The sequence below is a fragment of the Rattus rattus genome, chromosome 10 (genome assembly GCF_011064425.1).
Source record: "Rattus rattus isolate New Zealand chromosome 10, Rrattus_CSIRO_v1, whole genome shotgun sequence".
NCBI lineage: Eukaryota > Metazoa > Chordata > Mammalia > Rodentia > Muridae > Rattus > Rattus rattus.
Window position 1 is genome coordinate 70721065 of NC_046163.1, and position 25179 is coordinate 70746243.

General features: G+C 46.6%; 1 protein-coding gene and 1 non-coding gene across 2 annotated transcripts in view; one reads left to right on the top strand and one right to left on the bottom strand.

The window, feature by feature from the left end:
* Hhat (hedgehog acyltransferase) overlaps nucleotides 1-18986 on the bottom strand; it is a 225721-nt gene extending 206735 nt beyond the window's left edge. The window contains exons 1-2 of the mRNA XM_032915511.1: nucleotides 18880-18986; nucleotides 7476-7543 (exon numbers count right to left, since the gene is read on the bottom strand). Coding sequence (XP_032771402.1) covers nucleotides 7476-7543; nucleotides 18880-18970 — 159 coding nt within the window. The 5' untranslated portion in view covers nucleotides 18971-18986. The remainder of the gene's footprint in view (nucleotides 1-7475; nucleotides 7544-18879) is intronic.
* Nucleotides 4330-4445, top strand: LOC116911871. Its single transcript, XR_004389385.1, has one exon. It is a non-coding gene; the product is annotated as a U5 spliceosomal RNA (small nuclear RNA).
* Nucleotides 18987-25179: the final 6193 nt, after the last annotated feature.

Sequence of the window (25179 nt, forward strand, 5' to 3'; positions counted from 1 at the left end):
GAGCAGCTCCTGGTACCAGGGTCCATGTCTCTGAGGCATGTGAGTGGACAAGAGCAGGTGAGTGGACATGAGGAAATTCAGCCTGAGTAGCCTCACTGATGGTCACAACTGGAAAGCTGAGTCCAAAGGACATGAAAGTGACCGGCTGCCCACACCACGCAGCATGGACAGGGAGCAACTCCACACCACAATGGTCAGAGCTTCTTCTCAGCTCATGTAGGTGGGGGAGGGGCCTTCCCACGCCTGCTAAGGGCAGACTTCCTCCCTATCCTTATGAGGATTCAGGACCCTGGACCCAGCTTGAGTGGAAGTGAAGCAAAACAATTTTTGTTTTTAAATTACACCTTGTGGAGGTTTGAATAGGAATGGCTTCCATAGACTCCTATGTTTGAATGTTTGGCCCATAGGGAGTGGCACTATCAGGAGGTGTGGCCTTTTTGGAGGAAGTGTGTCGCTGTGAGGGCTTGCTTTGAGGTCTCAGAAGCTCAAGCAGCTCACTTCCCGATGCCTGCCAATCAGGACGTAGAACTCTCAGCTCCTTCTCCAGTACCGTCTGACCGCATGCTGCCGTGCTTCCCACCATGATGATGGACTAAAACTCTGAAACTTTAAGCAGCTCCAATTAAGTGTCCTTTATGAGAATTGCAGCCATCATGGAGTCTCTTCACAGAAAGAAAACTCTTAACAACAATATTCCTTAAGCAGCCTTTGTCTGGTATTTAGTCAGAGCAACAAGAAAAGTAACCAACATGTATGCTAATAACTGTGAGTCTCCAGGACTTCCTGTCCTTTGTTAACTATGACAGGTCCCCTAAACAAGAGGTCTCAGTGATGGGAGGTGGGGGAAATCCCACAAAGCTCCACCCACACATGAAGAGCTCTTGGCAAGTAATGGCTGCTAAGAATCAGTCTTCTCCAGATATAGGTGGTCCAACCCCAAGTGGTCAACTCTAAACATATATAAATACAAGCAAGGGACTCAGCAGGTTGTACTTACACACACACTCACACACACACACACTCTCTCTCTCTCTCTCACACACACACACACACATACACTCTCACAAACATTCTCACACACACACTCTCACACACACACATACACCCTCTCACACACACACACACACACTCTCACACAAACATTCTCACACACATTCACACACACTCACAGAAACATTCTCACACACTCACACACACTCACACATTCTCTGACTCACACATACATACTCACACACACTCACACAAACATTCTCTGACTCACACACACTCACACACACACACTCTCACAAACATTCTCACACACACTCTCACAAACATTCTCACACATACACACTCTCACAAACATTCTCACATACTCACACACTCTCTCTCACACACTCACAAACATTCTCACACACACTCTCACAAACATTCTCACACATACACACTCTCACAAACATTCTCACATACACTCACACACTCTCTCTCACACACTCACAAACATTCTCACACACACAAACATTCTCACACACACTCACACAGACATTCTCACACACACTCACACACACTCACACATTCTCACACACACACTCACACAGACATTCTCACACATACTCACACACACTCACACATTCTCACACACACACACAACACACTCATTAAAGAAGAGGTCATTGAAATAGAGAGGAATTGGGGGAGGCATGAAAGGTGTTGGAGGGAGTGAAGGAGGGAGAAAGGCTATTAACAATGCAAATACATTACTTATATATGACATTCTCAAAAACTAAAATAAAAAAATATTTTATGAATCACAACTTTTCCAAATCTCAGCCTTTGGGGAAAACCTCCCCACAGGGTACAGGACGAGGAAGAGGTATTGATGACATTAGACCTTTCCCCCTAAGTTTAAGGGTTACCTATGAGAGCTCCTAGTGCTGGGATTTCTTTCCCTTTGTTTCTTGTAAATGGATATTTTCTGAGCTGAGTGTAGTAGAGAACGCCCACAGGAATAGCTCTTGAGAACTGAAAGTTGAGATCCAATAGTTCAAAAGTCATCCTCAGCAACACAGTGAGTTCTGGGCTAGCCTAGGCTACAGGAGCCCCCGTCTCAAAAAGACGACAATGGGGCTGGTGAGATGGCACAGTGAGAAAAAGGTGCTTGCCCAGCCTGGTGATCTAAATGAGTCCTCAGGGACCCACATGACAGAAGAAGAGAATCAACTCCTGCAAGTTGTTCTCTGACCTCTGTGCATGGAATGTGTGTAGCTATATTTTGTCATTGAGAGAAACCATAGCAGGAACTCAGAGCCAGGAGCTTGAAGCAGAGACCATGGAGGAATGCCATTTACTGCCTTGCTTCCAGGCCCACAGCTAGGTTTCTTTTTTCTTTTCTTTTTTTTTTTTTAAGATTTATTTATTTATTATATATAAGTACACTATAGCTGTCTTCAGATACACTAGAAGAGGGCATCGGATCTCTTTACAGATGGTTGTGAGCCACCATGTGGTTGCTGGGAATTGAACTCATGACCTCTGGAAGAGCAGTCGGGTGCTCTTGACTGCTGAGCCATCTCTCCAGCCCACACAGCTAGGTTTCTTATACAGGCCAGGCCCATTGGCCTAGGAATGACTCCACTCACAGTGGGCAGAGCCTTCCTACAGAATTAGCAATCAGGGAAGTGACCTACAGAAGGAGGTACCCCCACCCTGCCAATAGCCTCTCATACGACTCTGAGCTGTATCTTGCTGACACCTGAAAAGCCCCAGTCATTCTTTTAAGTGGTATGGGTGTTTAGTTTCCTTCCTTATGTGTCTAAACCTGCACAAGCCAGAAGAGGGCGTTAGATACCTGGAACTGGAGCAATAAATGATTGCGAGCCACCATGTAAGTTCTGGGAATTAATCCTGAACTCTCTGCAAGAGCAGCCAGGGCTCTTAATGGTAGAACCTTTTCTCCAGTCCCAAAGCCTCGCAACTTAAACATCTGCTACCCTTCAATATTGATATACGAAGGACCAAACTTTCAACATCCTCCAGCCATATCCAAACCATAGCAGAATCAAATGTCTAAAAGGAATACTAAATCCCAGCATGAGCTCAGGAACACACACACACACACACACACACACACACACACACACACACACACACACACACACACACAGACAGACAGACAGACACACACACACACACACACACACACACACACACACACACACACACATTTCTCAAACTGGCAAAGCACTGACCACAGACCACATTTTCTCTAAAGCATTTGGAGAGAAGAGTTGTAAGTCACAAATGAGGCCAATATAAAAGTTTGGAGCCATGACCCAAATTACATAATTCAAGGCAGCTGTGGTGTTGACGCTCACGATCCCCACATCTAGGGATTACAGGCAAGAAGTTCAAGGATATCTTCAGCTACAACGTTAATTTGGGCTACATGAGATCCAGTCTCAAAAAAAAAAAAAAAAAGGCAACGCAGACTGATGACTCTCCGACAAAAATCTCATAATGCCAGCTCTCCAAAAATATCAGAGAGGCGGTGTATGTCCCTATAACATGGAGAAAGTCAACACCTTTGGGAGCCACGGCCTCAACTTCTGGCTCTTATATTCAGGGAATTTGGTTTCCGTTCAGAAAGCCATCCCACCTTCACAAAAGCGAGTTTAAAGTCCAACATGGTGGCACATGTTTGAATTATAGCATCTGGGAGGCTAAGGCAAGGGGACCATCAAGAGTTTATGGGTTATGTAGTTAAGATACAGTCTCAGGAGGAAAAGAAAATCCACGTAGTTTCTCGAGCTTCTATACCTAAGGTGCAGTAGTTACACGAACACATAATAACTCATGAGCCGGTAGGAAATCTGTGTGGGGTCTGTGGGTCTGACTGCAGTCGGGTTCCTCGGTTTAAAGAGTGCACTATAGTGATGAAATTCCCCAGTAAGTTTTGTTATTGTTGCAATTTCCCGTAGGTGTATAGTTATTTCGAAATAAGTGGGTTTTGTAGAAAAGAAACAGAATCATAAGGTCCCCAGAAACTAAAGAATACTGTAACTGAACATAAGCCCAGACCTCCGCTCCGCCCCCTAGCGGTGGCCATGTGATTTGCCTCAAAGCCCCATGAGTCAGACTTCTCATTTGCATACCCATCATTCCTTTCATGTAATAAAATTTTGAAGTTTAAAATATATATGTATACATATGTTTCAGCCATCATTTGAGCTGAAAGGACTTATTATGTTGCCTTATAGACAAGATGCTGGGCAGGTCCTATGACTGAAAAGTCACCACTGACGTACTAGGTACTGCAGTTACTAGTGGTGAGAGTTTACAGCTCTTACCACTATACTCTGGTTTCTCTTCAGATCGCATAAATCTTTCGCCTTTTACTAAAGATTTCCGTGGAGAGGAACAAATCTGAGTCATTACCAATTTTTTGAGGCCTTGCTTTTTCGCAAGGTTAATATTTTGTTTCTAAAGGAAGAATCAACTAGAAATGTGCCATCAGTTTACAAAGTTAGGAATGCTGTTTCTCCAATTTAAGTGTGTTAGCATTATAGAGACTCCTCAACAGCTTCTTGTCCCACAAGGTGGCTTCAACCAGTTTCCTTTACTGTCCTGTCATGCAAGTGACTTTCCACTCATGACTTCTAAGCTCTGGCTGCTACGTGTGTAAATACACTCTTAATGAACCCCTAAAGATTGTTCCTAACCTAAAGATCTAACATATGAGGGACCCTACTCAGAAAGGTGTGCCTTTGAGACACTCCAAATTGAGAGCCATGTCCCACAGACAGCTGCAATTCAGACAACACAGAAACTAGAAAATTAGAAAGATTGGCTTTCAAAGAGAAGTAAATGCAATTACTTTTTGACAGTAACGGTTTCATTTGTTGATTTTTCTGTAATCACTTTTAACATGTTTACAAGACTAATAAGCCAAACTTCTGACTATGTGTGTGTTAATTAGCTTTCTCATAGCTGTGAAAATATACCAGACAAGGGTGACTTAAAGGGCTGTCTTTTTTTTTTTTTTAATTTTTTTTTTTTTTTTTTTTTTTTTTTTTTTTTTTTGTATTTTCTTTACTTACATTTTAAATGTTATCCCCTTACCCGATTTCCCCTCTGGAATCCCCCTATCCCTTCCCCCCTTCCCCTGCTTCTATGAGAGTGTTCTGTTACCCGCCCACTCCCTCCCATCTCCCTGCCCTGGCATTCCCCTACACTGGGCCAAGGGCCTCTCCTCTCACTGATGCCGGATAAATCCATCATCTGCTACATGGCTGGAGCCATTGGTCCCTCCTTATGCACTCCATGGTTGGTGGTTTAGTCTCTGGGAGCTCTGGGGGTCTGGTTGGTTGATATTAAGACAGAAACCTACAGTTCTTCTGAGCTTCAGGGAAAAAACAAAACAAAACAAAAATCTAAGGCCTTACAACTTTGGTCTGTACTGCTTCATTTATGAAAGCTGCTGGAGAGATGACTCAGATGATTACTCTTCCAGAGGTCCTGAGTTCCATTCCCAGCAACCACATGGTGGCTCACAACCATCTGGAATGGGATCTGACGCCCTCTTCTGGTGTGTGTGGAGACAGCGGCAGTGTTCTTAGCACATGGACTCCCTTGGTGGATGTTGGTGGATGCTGATCTGCTTGGCATCTGCTGTAGGGTTCACCAGGGAAGATATCCACCAAGAGAGTCCAGGTGCTAAAACAGGTGTCCATCTCCTTTCTCAGCTACAAAGTCAGCACTCCCCTAACTCTCACACTCCAAGCCACCTGTGCTATGCAATGTAACAGGCCGTGGAAGGATGAGGAGATGGGTGAGCGAAGGAGGACATGGCCTTCAGGTGGATAAAGACGGGAGGTGGCTCCTCAGGGTGATGATGAACTCTGAGAAATTTCCTCCAAGGCAGGGGTGGCCTACATAAATACATGTACCCCTGATGCGGGTCATTAACCAGAGCTGTCAGGAAGAAACCAGGCTCTAGGGCCCTGGCAGGACCTGGTGGAAGGATGACAGCCATGAGGGCTGTGCTTAAATAGAAGGAGCCATGGGGCTGAGCTTGGTCCTCACAGTGAAACCTGAGGTCCCTCCAAAGTCTGTTGGTACCTGACCCTGTGTTCATTTTTTTTACACTTCTCTTCAGCTAAGCTCAAAGGGAGGTTTGCTTATTTTTGCCTTTGGCAAACAATCCTGTATTATCTGAAATGCCTGACTTGAGGCCCGAGATGGGAAAAGATATCACCCTGAGCTGTAGTAAGAGATGCAGCAACGCTGGATCAGTGGTGACTCATGGGGCTACCTCCCCAACTTCTCAAATCCCACCAGGATGAAAACTCTCCAGTTCTCTCATTTTAAAGCAGCACAAACTTCTGATCCTATGTTCTTACTAATGATTCCAGAAAGAGCTGTCAAGAAACAGAAACATCCAGAACAGGTGTCATAAACGTGAGTCCAAACTACATCCAGTTGTGTGAAAAGGTGATGTGTGTGTATCTGAGTGCACATGGGGGGGGGAGCTCGTGTGTGTGTGTGTGTGTGTGTGTGTGTCTCTGTGTATGTCTCTGTGTGTGTGTATCTTGAGTGTATACCTCTCTCTCTCTCTCTCTCTCTCTCTCTCTCTCTCTCTCTCTCTCCGTGTGTGTGTGTGTGAGAGAGAGACTCTGTGTATGTCTATGTGTTTGCTGTATGTGTGTATCTATGTGCGTCTCCCCCCGTGTGTGTGTGTGTGTGTGTGTGTGAGACTCTGTGTATGTCTATGTGTTTGTCTGTATGTGTGTGTGTCTGTGTACTCTCTCTCTCTCTCTCTCTCTCTCTTTCTCTCTCTCTCTCTCTCTCTCTCTCTGTGTGTGTGTGACTCTGTGTATGTCTATGTGTTTGTCTGTGTGTGTGTGTGTGTGTGTGTGTGTGTGTGTGTGTGTATCTCTCTTTGTGTCTATGCATCGGGATGTAGAATGTTCAGCTATCTCTGCAGCGCCATGTCTGCCTGGATGCTGCCATGCTCCCCACCATGATGATAATGGACTGGCCCTCTGAACCTGTAAGCCAGCTCCAAATAAATGTTCTCTTTTATAAGAATTGCCTTGGTCATGGTGTCTCTTCACAGCAGTAGAACGGTGACTAAGGTAGCGGTTCTAGTTGGAGAAAGGGGTGACCTAGCATGTCTCCAGTGGAAAAAGAGGGGCCGGTACCCAAGCTCAGCACTTCAGAAGAGAATATAACAGGAGTCTGGGGTGTGTGTGTGTGTGTGTCTGTGTGTGTGTGTGTGTGTGTGTGTCTGTGTGTGTGTGTGTGTGTCTGTGTGTGTGTGTGTGTGTGTGTGTGACTCTGTGTATGTCTATGTGTTTGTCTGGTACCCTGTCCAACACAACACACTTCACCTTCTTAACAGAAAAGCACACTGCTCCGGACAAGCCTCCACACTCTTCCTTCCCACAGAGTGAGGTGAAACACTGGCACTTTTTAAACACTAGGAGGCCACCCTGTACCTTCCTCAGTCCTCCGAATAGAGTATCCGTCTCCAGTTCAAACTCCTGGTCCAGTTCCTCTTCATGCTCTGACAAGAAAAAGAGAAGAAGAAAAATCCTCTATTAATCATGTCCTAACTAGGGGGCTGGAGAGAGATGGCTCAGGGGTTAAGAGCACTGACTCCTCTTCCAGAGGTCTTAAGTTCAATTCCCAGCAACCACATGGTGGCTCACAGCCATCTGTAATGGGATCCGATGCCCTCTTCTGGTGTGTCTGAAGACAGCTACAGTGTACTCACATAAAATAAATAAATCTTTAAAAAATAAATCATGTCCTAACTAAATTGGGTCTAAATAGCAGAAGCCCCCAAAGAAGATTAAGAATGTCCTGCAGACCCAGTGGCAGGCCTGCATTGGAACCTAAGTTCCAGGGAATGCAAGGTAGGACTGATAGAAATATCCCTCAGTTTGGATAAAGGCCACAAAGAGAGAGAGAAGATTGTGAGAGAAAAGCACTCAACATGGGGAGTCAGGGAACGTTGGTGCGAGGCCTAGCTGTGTAGAAACAGGCTGTCCAAGGAATGGAGTGTGGGCTCCCTGAAGGCAAAGAGTCCTCAGAGAGTCCTGAGGTTGTCACTCCTCGAAGACAGTTAGCCAATGGCCGGTTCTCACCATCTGTTCCTTATTTGAGCAGCTCACTGTAGCTGAGAGCTTTCAGCTAATTTTAGACTGTCTTGGGGGATGGCTCCTGTCTGGAATCCCAACCCTCAGAGACTGTACACGTATGGAATATTTTACTGAGACCATGACTCGAAACTGGTGTGGCATCACTGAATCATATGGTAGGAGCTGACAGGTGTTATGAAAAAGAATCATGTCTGAATAGTAAGCAGGCTTGTAGGTAATCAATACCATACATACTGTGTATATACATAACGAAAACATATACGGAACAAGGCCGGGACCTTATCTTCAAACAACAGTGGCGAAAAAGGAGAAGGCGGTTCTCTGAAGGCGGAGTGTCCTCCATGGTATCAAGGAAGACTGAGATGTCACTCTGAGCAGCACACTCACAGCAACCCCCCGCCTCAGCCTCCCAAGTGTTGGGATCACAGACATGAGCCACCATCCAGACAGCCTTAAATTAGCTAAGGCTGGCAGCTGCAACACCACATTGCTCAATAAAGAGCAGATGCTGAGGGCCTGCTGCAAGACATCTGTCTGTGAAGAGCGTCACTCCTCAGGACTCTGAGAGGACACCTTGCTGCCGGGAGCCCGAACCTCACCCTTTCTGACAGCCTGTTCTGTGACTCACATGCAGCTAAGCAAGTTGCTGGTACAAAGGGACAGAAAGAAGCCCCTCTGCCTAGAACTCGTCCCATGAGGCTGAAAATGGAGCTGGGAGTCCTCCACCCAACACCACTGGGGACCAAGCCTGGAAACCCCCACATCTGAGGACAGAACAGCCACTGGAGAGCAGCCCTGAAAATCCTCCTCATCACTGAGGACAGAGCCTCCAAGCCCCCCATGCCACTGGGGACCTGCTGCCAAGACAACTCTCTCTGCTAAGGCCCAGTTCCATTTTCCAAACCACAGCTCGGGAACATTAGAAATAGAGCAATTTCCACCCAAGAGCCCTGATTGTCAGCTGTTTGTTCTCTCCCTTCACAAAAGGCTTTGTCAAATTCCTATCTACCTACTGAAGGCGAGATTTGCATTTTAATCACTGCCAGTGAGCTGTTGTATAAGTCATTTTACTCAGAATCACTAACCTTCCACTTTGACCATACAAATACTAGTAATAGTTCTGGTGTAGGGTCCTTAGAGGTCATTAGACACACACATACATACATACATACATACATACATACACATACACACATACACACACATACACACACATACATATACACACATAGATACATATACATATATATACATAATACACACATGCACATATACATATACACACATACACATACATAACACACATATAACATACACACATATGTACACATACACACATATATATACACACACACATACACATAAAAAATATATAATATAAAATATTATATGTTTATATATATAATATAAAACATATAACATATAACACAGTACACACACACACACACACACACACACACACACACACACACACACACACACACACACACACCCTGCTGCTTCTATGCATTTGAAAACTCCAAACAGCTCCCACTGAACCTTATTTCCCTAAGAAGCCAGAGGTCCTGGGGCAGACTGTGACAATAAATGAAAACATGGAAGGGAACAGAAAGGACAGGTTTCTAGCAAAAGAACTTAGTGGCAAGCAACACTCAAATACTCAGAAGCAGACTACACTACAGCCGAGACGTAATGAGGCCCAGGGCTTCAAGTTCTTCCCTCCTCCGGTTCTCTCAGAGAGTGAGAATGTGGGTCACAAATAACTCAATAAAAACACACGAGATCTGTAAAGAGGATGCAAAATAGCAAAGGTCAGGAAGACCTCCCAAGAAGGCCACGCCTCCTGAACTCTGAACTTCTTAGGCCAATTGCTGATAGAGCCATGTTTTGGGCAGGGGGACATGGACAGATGGCATCGTTGGTAAGGTACACACTGTACAAGCATGAAGTCCTGAGTTCAGATCCCCGGGACACACGGGAAAAGCCTAGTACAGCAGTGTACACTGTAACCCGAGGAGAGGCAGAGACAGGAGAACCTCCAAGGCTGCAGAGCAGCCAGCTTAGACTCGTGAGTGAGACCCTGTCTCAAACAAGAAAGCGATGGGGCCTGAGGAAGACGCTCCACATTGCTGGCTGTTTTCTCAACCACCACGATGCTATGCTTTGCAAAAAAAAATGGGTAAAGACAATAACCAACACAGAAGGCAATAGCAAAGCAAGCCTGAAAAGGGGGCTGGGCTAAGAGACCTGGTATCCCCGGAGGAAAGCAGTGACTTGGTAGTTTTGTGAGTGACAAGGACTTTGTCAAGTGCCATCTAACGCACTAGGAGTCTTGATGATGAGGACACTGGGAGACAGATTTAATCCTTGACAACGTGCAGGGCAAGGCACTCAAACCCTATCACCGAAGTTCCCTCCGTGGCCCCTGCCATCCTCAGCAAGCTCCCAGAGCAAGGCCACCTGTTCAAGGACAGGACCCTTTGCTCCACCCCCACTCCTATGGTAAAATGAGCTCTCTAGAGTCACCAACCCACTTGGAAACAAATCCTCCAATCATAACAGGAAGTAATTGCCCCTTCACCAAGCCCTTGTGGTGCAATACGTGGACCACATAAAGGAAAAGGTCCACTTACAACGGCTGCTGTGTCATGCTCTCATAGACTGAGATTATTAATGGTCGTGCCTACAGGGCAAACTAGAAAGTGAAAGTGTAGGGCAAGTGTGTTTGCTACAGCTCTATCCTACTCTGGAGACAACTGCTACATAATAACAAAGAAGCTAGAGGTGGCAAGTCAGACCGAAACTCTGCACTGTGAAAGCTGTTTTTAGATTCCTGGTGTTAGCTTTTGTTTACAAAGACATTGGCAACAGTTCACTGATTGCTAAAGAAAGGGCAGCAGGTGACCTGAAACCTCAAATCTACAGAAAGCAGAATTCCATTCACGCAATAACTTCAGTAACGGGGTTGGGGTGGGGGGCTTCTGCAGAAAGGCATGCTTGCAGACTATTGGGTCAGCAGGATCTAACCTGGCTACGTTCATTAGAAAGTGATTACTACAGAAAACAGAAAAATTGCCAAGTTTAGCTAAGTCCAAACTTGTGTTCTTTGAGAAAGAAAATAAATCTGCTAAATGGATTAATCTGAACATTTTCTTAAGACAGGGATATGATGTGCACATGGTATCTGACTCTGGACTGTGGTCGACACATCTGAAAGCTCAGGGACCTGGAAAAATAGTATCATCACACTGACTTAAAAAGACAAAGGTAAATATGCCAACAGCCCAGAAACATTAGGGAACTTTTCAATGATTCTGCTTTGAAGGAGAAGTTGGGCTTCGACAAGCTTTCAAGAGAGTGAAACCAAGCAACAGAGGTCCCAGGTACCAGTTACATGGTTCACAAAGAAGGAAGGTGCCCATCGTACATGAAAGAGGTTCCGCCCCACGTTGGAATCTCCAAGGATAAAACTGCGGTCTAACCAGGCACACTCAGAAACTGATTGTTTTTTCAACTTAGAGAAAAGAGGTAGATAAAATACCATGGCCAGGATGGGTACACAGCAGAAGTCGCTGTGAGCTTTTTGTGTGTGTGTGTGTGTGTGTGTGTGTGTGTGTGTGTGTGAGAGAGAGAGAGAGAGAGAGAGAGAGAGAGAGAGAGAGAGAGAGAGAGAGAGAGAGAGAATTTATTTGTATGTATGTAGAGGTCAAAGGACAACCTTGGCTGATGTCTATCAGCAACATTGTCTACCTTATATTTTGAAACAAGGTCTCTCGCTGGACTGAAACTTGTCAAACAGGTTAGACTATCAGGCCAGCAAGCTGGGGATCTGCCTGTCAACATCTCCACCCACCCTATTCCCCCACCCCCTACCCCTAGCCCCTAACCCCCACTGAAGATTACAAACCTTCAACTTTTTTAAAAAATTTTTTCCACTGAACTCAGATACTTCACTGAGTCATTTCCTAAGACTATCCATTTTTCTTTAAAGTATTTTTATCTATTTATGGTTCATGGGTATAAGTGTTTTGTCTGCATGTATACAGGTGCCCCATATACTCGAAGTGCCTACAGAGGTTGGAATAGGACATCAGGTCCCTGGAACTGGAGTTGCAGACATGAGCTGCAATGTGGTGCCGTGAACTGAACCTGAGTCCTCTGCAAGAGCAAAGACTGTCTTAGCCACAGAGTCACCTCTCCAGCCCAAGACGGACACAGCGGAGTCACCTTTCCACCCTGAGACCACAATTTTTACAGAGGAACTAGATTCTCTAATATGAGTTTCAAAATGATTAAATATGACTGTACAACCTCTCAGCGATGGCAAAAGCAGCCCGAGGCTCCCTTTGTGGCTGCAGTTATAACAGAATGACACTGCTGCACTGTTCAGGAAACCCAGTGAAGGAAAAATAGAGCAAAGCACCATGGCTACCTGCAGTAGCATCAGCAGAACAGGGGAAGGTGGTGGAGGGGAGGGGTGGGGAGGGGGAGGGGAGGAGGAGAGGCTAGCAAACTCAAGTCAGTGGAATGGAAATAACTTGATAAATTATTAGAATATAAAATAGATAAACCAACATAAATATCTTTGCCATAGACCAGAAATAATCCAGCAAATATAGCTGGGAACAACCCAATCATAAAAGGAAAATGGTCCAGAAATATTATTAATGAGACTCTCAGAGGGAGGGCTGGAGGGATGACTTAGCGGTTAAGAACACTGACTGCTCTTCCAGAGGTCCTGAGTTCAATTCCCAGCAAGTACATGGTGGCTCACAACCATCTGTAATGGGATCCGATGCCCTCTTCCGGTGTGTCTGAAGACAGCTACAGTGCATTCATATAAATAAAGTAAATAAATTAAAAAAAAAAAAGAATCTCAGAGGGAGCGGTTATGAGCCAGGAACCTTTATTAAGGGAAATGACAAGAGTGAACACATGGGACAAACCCCAAGGCCAGGCAGAAGCCACACGCTAAAGAAGATCGACTACTTACAAATCCCTTCCCAAGTTCAGTGCAATCCTATGTGAAACTCTGAATGAGATGGGACAGTCTCGACAATTTCAACTATGTCCCTGGGGACATAGACCAGGGAGAAGAGCTAAGAAAGCCTGGTAAGAAGGAACAATGGGGGGAGGGGTCTTCTCCCAGAGACTTGAGTTGTTTACAGAGCACACCAAGGCTGCAGGGATGACTGACAGGCCAGCGCGTGCACAGGAAGCAGTGCAGGTTAAACGCTCTGCAGACCGTCCAGTTCAGTGGACTGTCTGTGAGGAGGGCTGGCTCTCCTTACTCACCAAGTGAGAAAGATGATGGATGGGCTTGCAGGGTGCATCACAGGACCCTGTGCTAGAACCAGGGAATGTTCATTGACAGCCAATGCCTATCTATCAGGAGCCTTTAATTCCAGCATTCCAGAGGCAGAGGCAGCCGGACCTCTGTGAGTTTGAGGCCAGCCTGGTCTTCATAACCAGTTTCAGGCCATTAGGACTATCTAACAAGATCTCGTCTCAGAAAATAATGATGATGATGATGATGATGATGATAATAATAATAACAATAACAATAATAATTAACAATAACAATAATAATAAGAGAGGCAGACATGGAGGTGCACACCTGCAATCCCAGAATTTGGGGAGCCGAGGCAGGAGGATGGTCTGCCATTCAAGGCCTGTCTGGGATATACAGAACCCTGCCTCAAAAACACAAAAATCAGATGAAGAATGTGCCTCATTTGGTATATTGTGTGCACAGTTCACATCAAACCCTGGGCTCGATCCCCAGAAAAGAAAGAGAAACTAGGGGGTACCTGTCTGTTAAGCAGCACTCAGGAGGGAAAAACCAGAGGATCAGGAACTCCAAGTCACACTTAGGAAGTTCGGGGCCACTCGGGGCTGCGTAAGACCCGGGTTCAAACACACAAAACCTATTTTTTTTTTAGATTTTTAAAATGTGTGTGTGTGTATGTGTATGTGTGTATGTGTGTCTGTGTGTTTGTCTCTGTGTGTGTTTGCCTCTGTGTGTGTGTCTGTGTTTGTCTGTGTGTGTGTGTATGTTTGTGTGTGTGTATGTTTGTGTGTGTGTTGTGTGTGTGTGTGTGTGTGTGTGTGTGTGTTTGTCTGTGTGTGTGTGTGTGTCTGTGTGTGTGTTGTGTGTGTGTGTGTGTGTGTGTTTGTCTGTGTGTGTGTTTGTGTGTGTGTGTGTGTGTTTGTGTGTGTGTTTGTCTCTGTGTGTGTTTGCCTGTGTGTGTGTGTGTCTGTGTTTGTCTGTGTGTGTTTGCCTGTGTGTGTGTGTGTCTGTGTGTGTGTTTGCCTGTGTGTGTGTGTGTGTGTCTGTGTGTGTGTAACTATATGTGTACCATGAGCATGCACGTGCCCTTGGAGGTCAGAAGAGGTCTTTGCATCCCTGGAACTGGAGTTACACACAGTTGCAGGGCACCAGATATGGGTGCTGGGAACCAGAGCGAGGTCCTCTGATAGAGCAGTGAAAACTCTTAACCACTGAAGCACTGCACCAGCCAATAATTTTTTTTTTTGAAACCTGCAATACAATTTCAGTTTACAATTCCTACTCTGGAAACCCTCCTGAGAAAATCAGTCAGACACAATACAGTGATACAAACACATTGCTTAGGAAACAACTGAGCTGACTCTTCAACCCATGAAGCAGGTACAAAAGGAACTACGAAAAGCCCTAGAAAAAAAAGAAGACAGACACGATATCGGTTCAGAAGTCGGTGAGCTGGGAAACATGAAGGGAACAACGGAGTGCTCTAACAAAGACGGAAGCTGAGAAGACTCATGGGCGCTCTGGCACAGCTGATCAAAGAAAGGGAAAGACACTGGCGAAGAGCATGTGGGAAAATGGAGCAAGAGAGGTAGGGAAAGAGAAGACAGAACTAGAGTATACAGGAAGGCAAGAGGGTGGGGTTGAGGAATGAGGGAGAGAGTAGTGGAAGCAAAAGTGTTTAATTCTCAGAGACGGAAAAGATAAAGGAGACACAAACATAAAACTACACTACATGATATGCTACACCGGAGCGCTCCACGAAACGGGCAGTTTCCTAGAACACCACAAACCCTCAAAGTGGACACAAGAACCAGCAAGCCTGCACGAATGGCAGGGAATACAGTCAGAAGCCGTGGTGTCCGCCTGTCACCGACAGTTGTCACGAGTGACAACTAGTGGCTCTCATCTTCAGAACGTCTTACATTACACTGACACAGCCGCAAACACAGATGGCCTCTTTTAGAGAAAGGCATTAACTCAAGGCTCATTAAGCAAGCCTTCAGATGCATGGTAGGCCAGGCATGGTGTAGCATAGAGATGAGGCAGGAGGATTACCATGAATCTGAAACCAGTTTGTCCTATGCAGTGAGACTTTGTCCAGAAACAAAGCAAGATGCACGATGCGTGGTAAGGATTATCTATCTCGTGTTCCAGGTAAGTGCTCCTACCTCTCTCGAGTCACTCCGTGGAAAGCTGAAGAGCTGGACAGTTCCTTACAAAAATCAAACACTCGCCACATGATTTGGCAATGGCACTGCTTAGCACACAAGTAAGGTAAAAACCCATCGTATAAAAGCCTGCACACAACTGTTTGTCGAGGTTTTGCATGTAGCTGCCAGCACCTGGAATTAACTACGTCTTTCGGTGGTGAATGGATGACTCGAATGTAATGTGCACAGACAACAATTCAGTGCTTGGAATTGTAACCTGACATGCACGAACACCCAGGTTCCATTCCCAGCCACACCGGATCCCCAACAGTCAGAAGTTCAAGGTCATCTTCAACTACATTAAAAATTCAAAGACAGTCTAATCCTGCATGAGACCTGTCTCCAAGAGAAGGGAATAAAAGGAGGGAGAGGAAGAAACGAGCCAATGAGCTATAAAAACACATTGAAGTGCCCTTGATGCTTCTCCGTAGAGGAAAGAAGCCATGCTATAAAGGTTAGATGCCTCAAAACTCCAGCTATGCCACATTCTAGGAAAAGAAAACCATGGTAGCAGTAAAAAGACCAGGGGGTTGTGGGTAATAAGAAAGACAAGTTGGCAGGACAGAGCATTTTGAAGGGATAAACTGTTGCATCGTACTCTAATGATGGTCATATGTCACTACACATTTCTCAAATCCACAATGTACTACCTGGCTGGAGCTCTGATGTAAGCTGAGGACATTGGCCAACAATGCTGTGCTAAACAGACTCCACCGGGCAAACCCACCCCTGTGGGACTTGGACCCTGACAGAAAGCCACACAACCTGAACTCTGACATTAGGAAGCTTCTACATGCTGCTCAGCTTTACCCCTAAACCTAAAACTACAACAAAACTAAAACCTTCCCACAGGGGAAAATTTCCACGCAAGAATGAGTTATAAAAAGATGGCTGTTATTAATTTTAAATCACAAAGCTCCAAGATAGCTTATCATGTAGCAAGAGACAGGGAAGACAACCAGCCATCTAGGGAAGAGACTGACTCGTGGTAAAACGCAGCCATGTAGGGAAGATGCGAGCTCGCTGACAAACATCTATCCTTGCTTTCTTTCTTCTGCTCCCGTAGAGTGCCTTAGTGTGCTGGGTAAACGGATCCGCATCAAGACAACCTCCCCAAGCTCCTCTCTCAGCCTCTGTGGACAGCCTCAGGCTGAACTGAACGTGAACAAATATGGTAGAAGCAAATTTGGGTCGTGCATTAGGAAGGAGAAAGTAACTCCCCTTTCTCGTGCATCTTTCCTGCTGGGCAAAAACCACGCCTGAGGCAGGACCACTTCTGAGGACCTCCGAGACTCTGGCCAAAGAATGGGGCACCTCATGCTGACTAGACCCCATGTGCCTCCAGGTCCTGGTTATGGTGGGCACAGTCTGTCTTCTGAGGAACACTCTATCTCACTACCTTGAGATAAAGAGTCCATTAGACAAGAGGAAAGGACCCAGACTGAAGCCAGACTCAGAGCTCCTTCTACACTGTCTCTGAAAGCTCAAAGTTCCAGAAAAGAGGGAAGTTACTTGGCCAGCCTCCGCCAAACAGAAGTGTTCAACTCCCTTGAATGGCCAACATGGAGAATGGGCAGCAAGATCAACCCTGGTGAGCTGCGGGGATGGTATACGCTGCCCAGAACCTACTTGCTATTGTATTGTATTACGGTCCTGGGACAGCACCCAGGGTCTGACAGATGCTAAACGTACCACTGGGCTACAACCCTATCACCGGTCTTTGCCATTCTAAGTGACCATATCAACTTTCCTCACAGTCCCCTCTGCTTCCAAGAAAAACCCCAGAGGCTGGAAAGATGGCTCTGTGGTTAAGAGCACGAGCTGCGCATCCAGAGGACCTGGGTTTGATTCTCAGCACTTACATGGCAGCTTGCAGCCACCTGTAGCTCCAGTTCCAAGGGATCCAACACTCTCTTCTGGCATCTGTGGGTACCAAGCATGGTGTGTGGGCGAAACACTCATGCACGTAAAACAAAATTTAAAAAACTATTTTTTAAAAAGACAGAGCCCCAAATCTCTTAGCGGACTTTTAACAGCTGTCACACCCTCACACCTGCTTTTCAGTCCAAGGTCAGGTTTCCCTATGACCCATCATGTTCTTCACCCTGGCTCTGCTGAGTGATTTTTGGCTCTGACTGTGCTGTATTCTTTCACATTCCAGGGGCATAGAACAAACTTGTCTACAACCTGCAACCCTATGGCCATGGGGTCTCAGTATTCATTGCTACTTGGCTAGCTCCTAATCCCCCCTTAAAATTATTATTATTTATTATTACCATGTATTGTGTGCACTTGTGCATCATGATGTGCATACGGAGGTCAGGAAACAACTTTCAGGGCTCAGTTTTCTCCTTCCACCTTTCTATGAGTCCTGGGAACCAAACCCAGGTGATCAGCCATACCGGGCAAGTGACCCACCTACTGAGTCATTTCCCCAGACCAGATCCTGTTCCTCCCCAAGCTCGGCAGCCCCATGTGGTGGCTCTACCTGTAACCCCACTCAGGAGGCCAGGGCAGGAAGAAGACTGCTGCGAGTTCAAAACCACAGAGCGAGAGATTTCTCAACCAGTGTGGGAAACTTAGCAAGATCCTGTCTCAGAATAAAAAGCAAAAGAGGAGGGTTTGGGGACCTAGCTTAGGGATAGAATATGTCTAGCACGTGCTACAAGACCCCAGGTTCAGTTCTCAGTACAGGAAATCTTTAAATATTAATATCTAATATTAATATTTAAATATTAAACTCTGTATGAGTCATGTGTCCGCATGTGAGTGGGACATTGTGGTACTCTCTGTAACCCCTGCTACTCAGAAGGCTGAAGCAGGAAATCCTGCATGGTGAGGTCAGCTTGGGCAGCACAGCAAGATGAAAGAAACACAGAGAAAGAAACAGAAGGGGCATGAGCAGCTCACGCTGTCAGCCTTGTGCATCTGACGGACGGACGCCTGCAAAGAAAGATGTTTAAAGAAAAACTTTGAATCTACTTTGAATCCTCAGTGCAAATCCTTTTCATGGCCTTCAAGAGAAGTGAATCAAATGTCCGTACTGTTGTCAGGGGCTGGGGACACTGCTCAGTGGCCAGTCCTGGGCTCAGAGGAGAGACAATCCCGGACTCCCGCCGTGGATTCAAACTGCACAGTGTGGGAGGAAAAGCCCAGCCCCAGTCACACTGCACAGGACTGTCCTCTTCGGTTGTGCATCTCAGACTTGATGGGTCATCAGAAAATCGTGGAGCCTTACCCCTGGAGACTTTGTAAACTTCATAGAAAGAGCGGAAGTGGTAGCCCAAGGAAACAAGCAGGCAGAGAGTCAGTTCCCAACGGGACAGCATAGCTGGAGTCTCTGCCTCCCAGTGTATCGTGGAGAGTGTCTAGGAGAGAATCAAACAAAATGTCACTGAGGTAGCACATGGGCCTCTCGATGTCAGCCCAGTTAGCTGGCACTCTCAAGGACACTTTCACTTTTCAGAGTGACACTGACATAATCCCAACCAAAAACCCTGTTCCCCGGGGATCTCACCCCTTCCTACGTCCAACATAGACATGTGCATGTGCACATGTATGTACACACACACACACACACAAGCATGCATACTCCCTACTTGCCTAGGTCTTTCCCTAGATGTATCACAAAATACATCCAAGAACTCCCTTTTCTTGTGGGCACACTTATCTCCCCCTATAAAAAACAAGGAACATTATTTCTAAGGCCGCAGCACTGAGCACTTTGCCTGGGATGCAGCAGCAAGGGGTGGCCATGTTTTCCATGAATACCAATGTCTTTGATGGTCAGAGTAACTGCAACGCACAGGTAACACCCTTCTTCCTCCTCCTTCTGCTCCTCCTCCTCCTGTTCCTCCTCCCCCTCTTCCTGTTCCTCCTCTTCCTCTTCCTCTTCCTCTTCCTCCTCCTCCTCTCTCTCCTTCACCTTTTCCCTTTCTTGCTTCTCTTAAACATACTCAGAGGCAAGGACCTTCCTCTAATGAATAAAGATTTCAGGGGACCAATCACTGGGCGAGGAGTAGGCGGGACTTCCTAGTCGGAGGGGGTAAGAGAGAAGGAGAAAAGGGGACTTGTGGCTTTTTGGGAGAGAGCTTGGGGTAGAAGGTGTAACCAACTAGAGGACCCCGGTTAGATGTCGAATGCGCCAGGATCTGCCACGGAGGATTTAGTTTTGTATGGCCTACTAAACAGGATGTTAGTAGTTACCCCCAGTGATTGTGTACTTGTTGATTCTAAACTAAGTTTGTGTGGTGTTTTCCTTCACTCTGCCACTCAACTGAGTTCCAGAGAAAGGTTATGGTGGCAAAGCACCCCAGCCAGCCACAGAAATTGGATGCGTGGGGCTGGCGTGGCAGCAGCTCGCCACCGGAACATAGCGAGTCAGGTGGAGGAGACATTTCGGGAGCTCAGCACCAGAGAGTCTGCCAAGATGAGAACAGTCTGCCCGTGCTTTGTGGCCCACCCGTGTCCGGCGTAATGTGGGATGGTATAACCTTTTTTAGTATTTAACGCAACACATACTCAGCCTCCTTTCTCACAAAGGAACTGGATTTTACTCTGGACACATAAACACTGAATTCCACACATGACACCATGCTTACCCGACTCCTGAGTACAGGAGGGTGAGCCTGCGGGTGGTCTCCTGGTTTCCACCCTTTCGTGCTGACCAAAGTTGGTGAAACCCTACAGGAACAACAATGTAGAAGGGTTCCAGTCCCTGACTCCACAGAGCTAAGCCCAAAGCTGTCCTGACCACACCTAACTAAACTGCCACAAGAAAAGTCGGAGAAGAACTGATAGAAATGTCCAACATCCTTAGTCATCAGGAAATACAAATCAAAACAACTTTGAGATTCCACCTTACATCTGTCAGAATGGCTAAGAACAAAAACACAAGTGACAGCTCATGCAGGTGAGGATGAGGAGCAAGGGGAACACTCCTCCATTGCTGCTGGGAGTGCAAACTTGTACAACCACTTTGGAAATCAATTTGGCAGTTTCTAAGAAAATTGGGAATAGTTCTACCTCAAGACCCAGCTATACCATTCCTAGGCAAATACCCAAAAGATGCCCCACTATGCAACAAGAACACTTGCTCAACCATGTTCATAATAGCCAGAAGCTGGAAACAGCCTAGATGTCCCTCCACTGAAGAATGGATAGAGAAAATGGGGTGGATTTACCCAATGGAATACTTCTCAGCTGTTTATGAACTTTGCAGGCAAATGGACAGAACTAGAACAGGCAACCCAGACCCAGAAAGACAAACATGGTATACGCTCACTTATAAGTAGACACTAGGCGTAAAGTATAACCACACTACAATCCACAGACCCAAAGAAGCTAAGTGACAAGGAGGGCCCAAGGAGGGAAGCCAGAAGGGGAAAGAGAATAGACATCAGGGTGGATGAGGGAGAGAACTGGGTGGGGGAGGGGTGGGGATGGGGACAGGAGGGATCAAGTGGGGGACATCAGAGGGAGAGAGTACTGGGAGACACAATTGGAATTAGGAGGAGGGCATCTATGGAGCAAGCTACAAACCTAGGACAATGGAAACTCCCAGGAACCTGTGAGGACGCCCTAGCTAAGACTCTTAGCAATGGAGAACATGGAACCCGAAACAACCACCTCCTTTAACCAAGCAAGACTTCCAGTGGGGGTTTTGGAACACCAACCCAGCCCTACACAAAACCTTCCATCCACAATTCATCCTGCCTACAAGATGCACAGCAGAAATAGGGGAAACAGCCAACCAATGATTGGCCCAGCTCTGACACTGTCAATGATATTCTCCTCTACTTGCAGACAGGAGCCTAGCATAACTGTCACCAGAGAGATTTCAACAGCAACTGACTGAAACAGATGCAGAAACCCACAGCCAAATATAAGGTGGAGCTTGGGGAATCCTTCAGAAGACTGGATGAAGGATTGAAGGAGCCAGAGTGGGTCGGGGACACCACATGAAAATGTACAGAATCAATTAACGTGGGCCCATAGTGGCTCACAGAGACTGAACCACCGACCAGAGAGCATGCATGGGATGGGCCAAGACCTTCTGCACAGATGTAACAGTTGTACAACTTGATCTTCGTGTGGGACTCCTAACAGTGGGAGCAGGGCTGCCTCTGACTGAGGCTTACCTTTAGGACCCTTTCCTCTAATGATCGAGACCTTGCCCAGGAAGGGGGTGTGGTTTCTCCCGTGAGTGACAGCTTCTGCTCTCTGGAGGATACTGACTTCCTAAACTTCTCCTGGCTTCACTCCTGCCATCTATCTCCTAGAACAGGTTTCTGGAACTCAGCAGGAACAGAGAAGCCATCTTTTCAGGAGTGGAAAGGAAGTTTTATTTTAGCATATCTCCCATCACAGAAGACAGAGGCTGCAGTAGACCGCTGTCTCATCTCACGAAGGATTGTAATTGTAAAGTGTTCCTAAAAGGCGCTTCCATAATTTGAACATAAATAACCTGTGTGTGACGGGAAATTTCTAGGAGCCCTACTTGCTCAAAGATTACTCTCTCTCTTGAGTAATACCTCTGCGTGAAGGATTTACCTCTTAAGGACTCATTTTTATAACATTTCGTTTTGCGCTGAGGTCTCTGCTGTATTATGCATGAGTTGTACATATGCACAAACACATAGCATTAATACCCATCAGGAAAGCAGTGGGATTGTCTCCCCCCAGCACAGCTAAAACTTGGATCTGGTCCCTACGGCCTCCGCCCAACAGCACAGGGGCAAATGCCAGCTAGGACTCAGCACTCATGTGCTGACTGAACCACAGGGGAAGGTATCCAGATACCCATGGGGCTGGGGGATGGGTTAGATGTAAACTACTTAGCCCAGGGCTGGCCCTAAGCACTCTGCAGACAATGGCAGCTACTAGTTAGTGATTTAATGCATCATTAGCCCACCTAGCCGAGGCCCTGAGTGGAGGAAACCCAACTAAAAGCAGCTAACCTTACCACAGCCGCCCACCTCCTCCTCTCCTCCAGCAGGCGGTAGCCCTCATGTCTTCTTTGGGGTCACTCTTCTTCCTTTTCTCATGCTCAGCTCAGGGCCCCCAACCCTCGAACAGCATACGAATGGTCTTGGGGCTTTCTTCCTGACTCTTCTCTTCCCATTCCATAGAAATTATGCTTGAATGCATTCTCAATGCCACAATGTGGAGACAGTCACAAGCCCTTAGCACCCCTTCCTTCCACCTCTCTTTTCAACCCTTACCCACTCATCATAGGCCTTATGATGTAGAAGGACCATGGCGGCTCGTGCATGAGCACAGGCACACACACACACACACACACACACACACACACACACACACACACACACACACACACACGCATGCATGCTCACACACTTCTTTCATTGTTTATTTGCACTGTGCACCCAGAAAGCCAGAGTAAAGGATTTAATGACACCGAACTGTCAAAGAAAATGGAAGACATACAGCTGTGAATCTAACTAGATATTCTTAATGCCCAAGCCCTTTATGGTTCCCTAAAATACCCCCTGAAAACTCCCAAGTATCTATTTTTCATACTCTAAACAGCATGTTCATCAGGAACCAAAACAGTTCTCACTCAAGGATGCACATAACATCTTTTGTTTGGGGGGGGGTACGGATTCAGCCCTATAGCAGCCCAGTCCATACAGTGGGCAGGTGTCAGCCCAGTCCACATGGTGGGCAGGTATGAACCTTGCAGTGGCCAAGACCATACAGTGGGCAGGTGTCAGCCCTGCAGCAGCCCAGTCCATACAGTGGGTAGGTGTCAGCCCTGCAGCAGCCCAGTCCACATGGTGGGCAGGTGTCAGCCCTGCAGCAGCCCAGTCCACACGGTGGCAGGTGTGAGAAGGCCAAAATCTAGTAACACAGCATCCCCTCTCAAGGAGCCAGTGTGTGGAGCATCTGCTGATCAAGTACATGAATGTGGCCATCAATGTGGGGCTACCCAGGAGGCAGGGATAGCTGGGAGGTGAAGATGCATCGGGACTGAGACCAGCAGCAGAGGCTCCTGCACGAACGGCTTAAAGGCTGCCGTTGATTTCCTAAGGAAACCTGAAGTTTATGAGCTAGAACATGTATGTCTGTGCTGATTAATATTGATTGCCAATTTGGCAGGTTCTACAGTCACCCAGGGGACAAGTCTCCAGGCACACCTGAGAGAGAATATCGATATCAGTTTAGCCTCCGGCCATGCCAGTGTGGGTTGTCTAGATTGGATTTTCCTCTGGCCATGCCTTCAGGGATTATTTTGTTTGGGTTAATTGAGCTGAGGACACCCACCATAAAAGGGAGGTGGCACCATTTCCTGAGCTGGGCCCTGAACTACAGAGAAAGTGACCTGAGACCTGCATTCATCTCTCTCTGTTTATTTCCTGACCACAGAGGCAAAGAAAATGACCAGCTGCCTCAAGCTCCTGACTGCCACAGTTTCCTGTGCAATAGACCATGCCCTCAAATGGTGAGCCAAAAGAAACACTCTTCCTTAAATTGCTTGTCAGAGTATCTTATCACATCAATAGGGAAAGAAACCAACCTCCACTCAGTGCATGCCTGTAACTGCAGATACTACAGAACCTTCTGTATACAGGCACCCTTGGCTTTAGAAGGCATTGCATCCCACTAAACCCAAGCTAGAATATCCACTCAATGCCACTCGAAGAATTCTAAGTTAAGCTATTTTCAGTTGGGGTCATTTGTACTGTCATGTCCTGTCTAGACAGCCATAGAATGAAGATCTTTCCCATTGTAGCTGTGTATCTACATGCCTGATGGCTGGGACTTCTACTGAGCACATGCATGCACAGTGGGACTCTGCTGAACACATGTATGCACAGTGGGACTTCTGCTGAACACATGTATGCACAGTGGGACTTCTACTGAGCACATGCATGCACAGTGGGACTTCTGCTAGGCACATGCATGCACAGTGGGACTTCTGCTGGGCACATGCATGCACAGTGGGACTTCTGCTGGGCACATGCATGCACAGTGGGACTTCTGCTGGGCACATGCATGCACAGTGGGACTTCTGCTGGGCACATGCATGCACAGTGGGACTTCTGTTGAATACATGTATGCACAGTGGGACTTCTGTTGAGCACATGCATGCACAGTGGGACTTCTGTTGAATACATGTATGCACAGTGGGACTCCTGCTGAGTACACGCATGCACAGTGGCTGGGACTTCTGCTGAGCACACACATGCACAGTGCTTGGGACTTCTGCTGAGCACACACATGCACAGTGGCTGGGACTTCTGCTGAGCACACACATGTACAGTGGACTTCTGCAGTGTGAGACATAAGAGCCCAGATTTAGTTTCTCCGCTCTTCATAATTTCATGAATAGAAAATGTTTTTAACCATAGATCTCAGCAGCTCCCATCTGAGTCTTTTTCTTTCCTTATTAGGAGCTTTCAACTTGTCTCTTGAAGAAAACACTGTGAGGCTGATCTGCCGCACGTCTGAATTTCCAGTCTTGTGCTCTGAGGCCATTGTTAATGCTACTTAACACAAGCACCCTCAGGCTGTG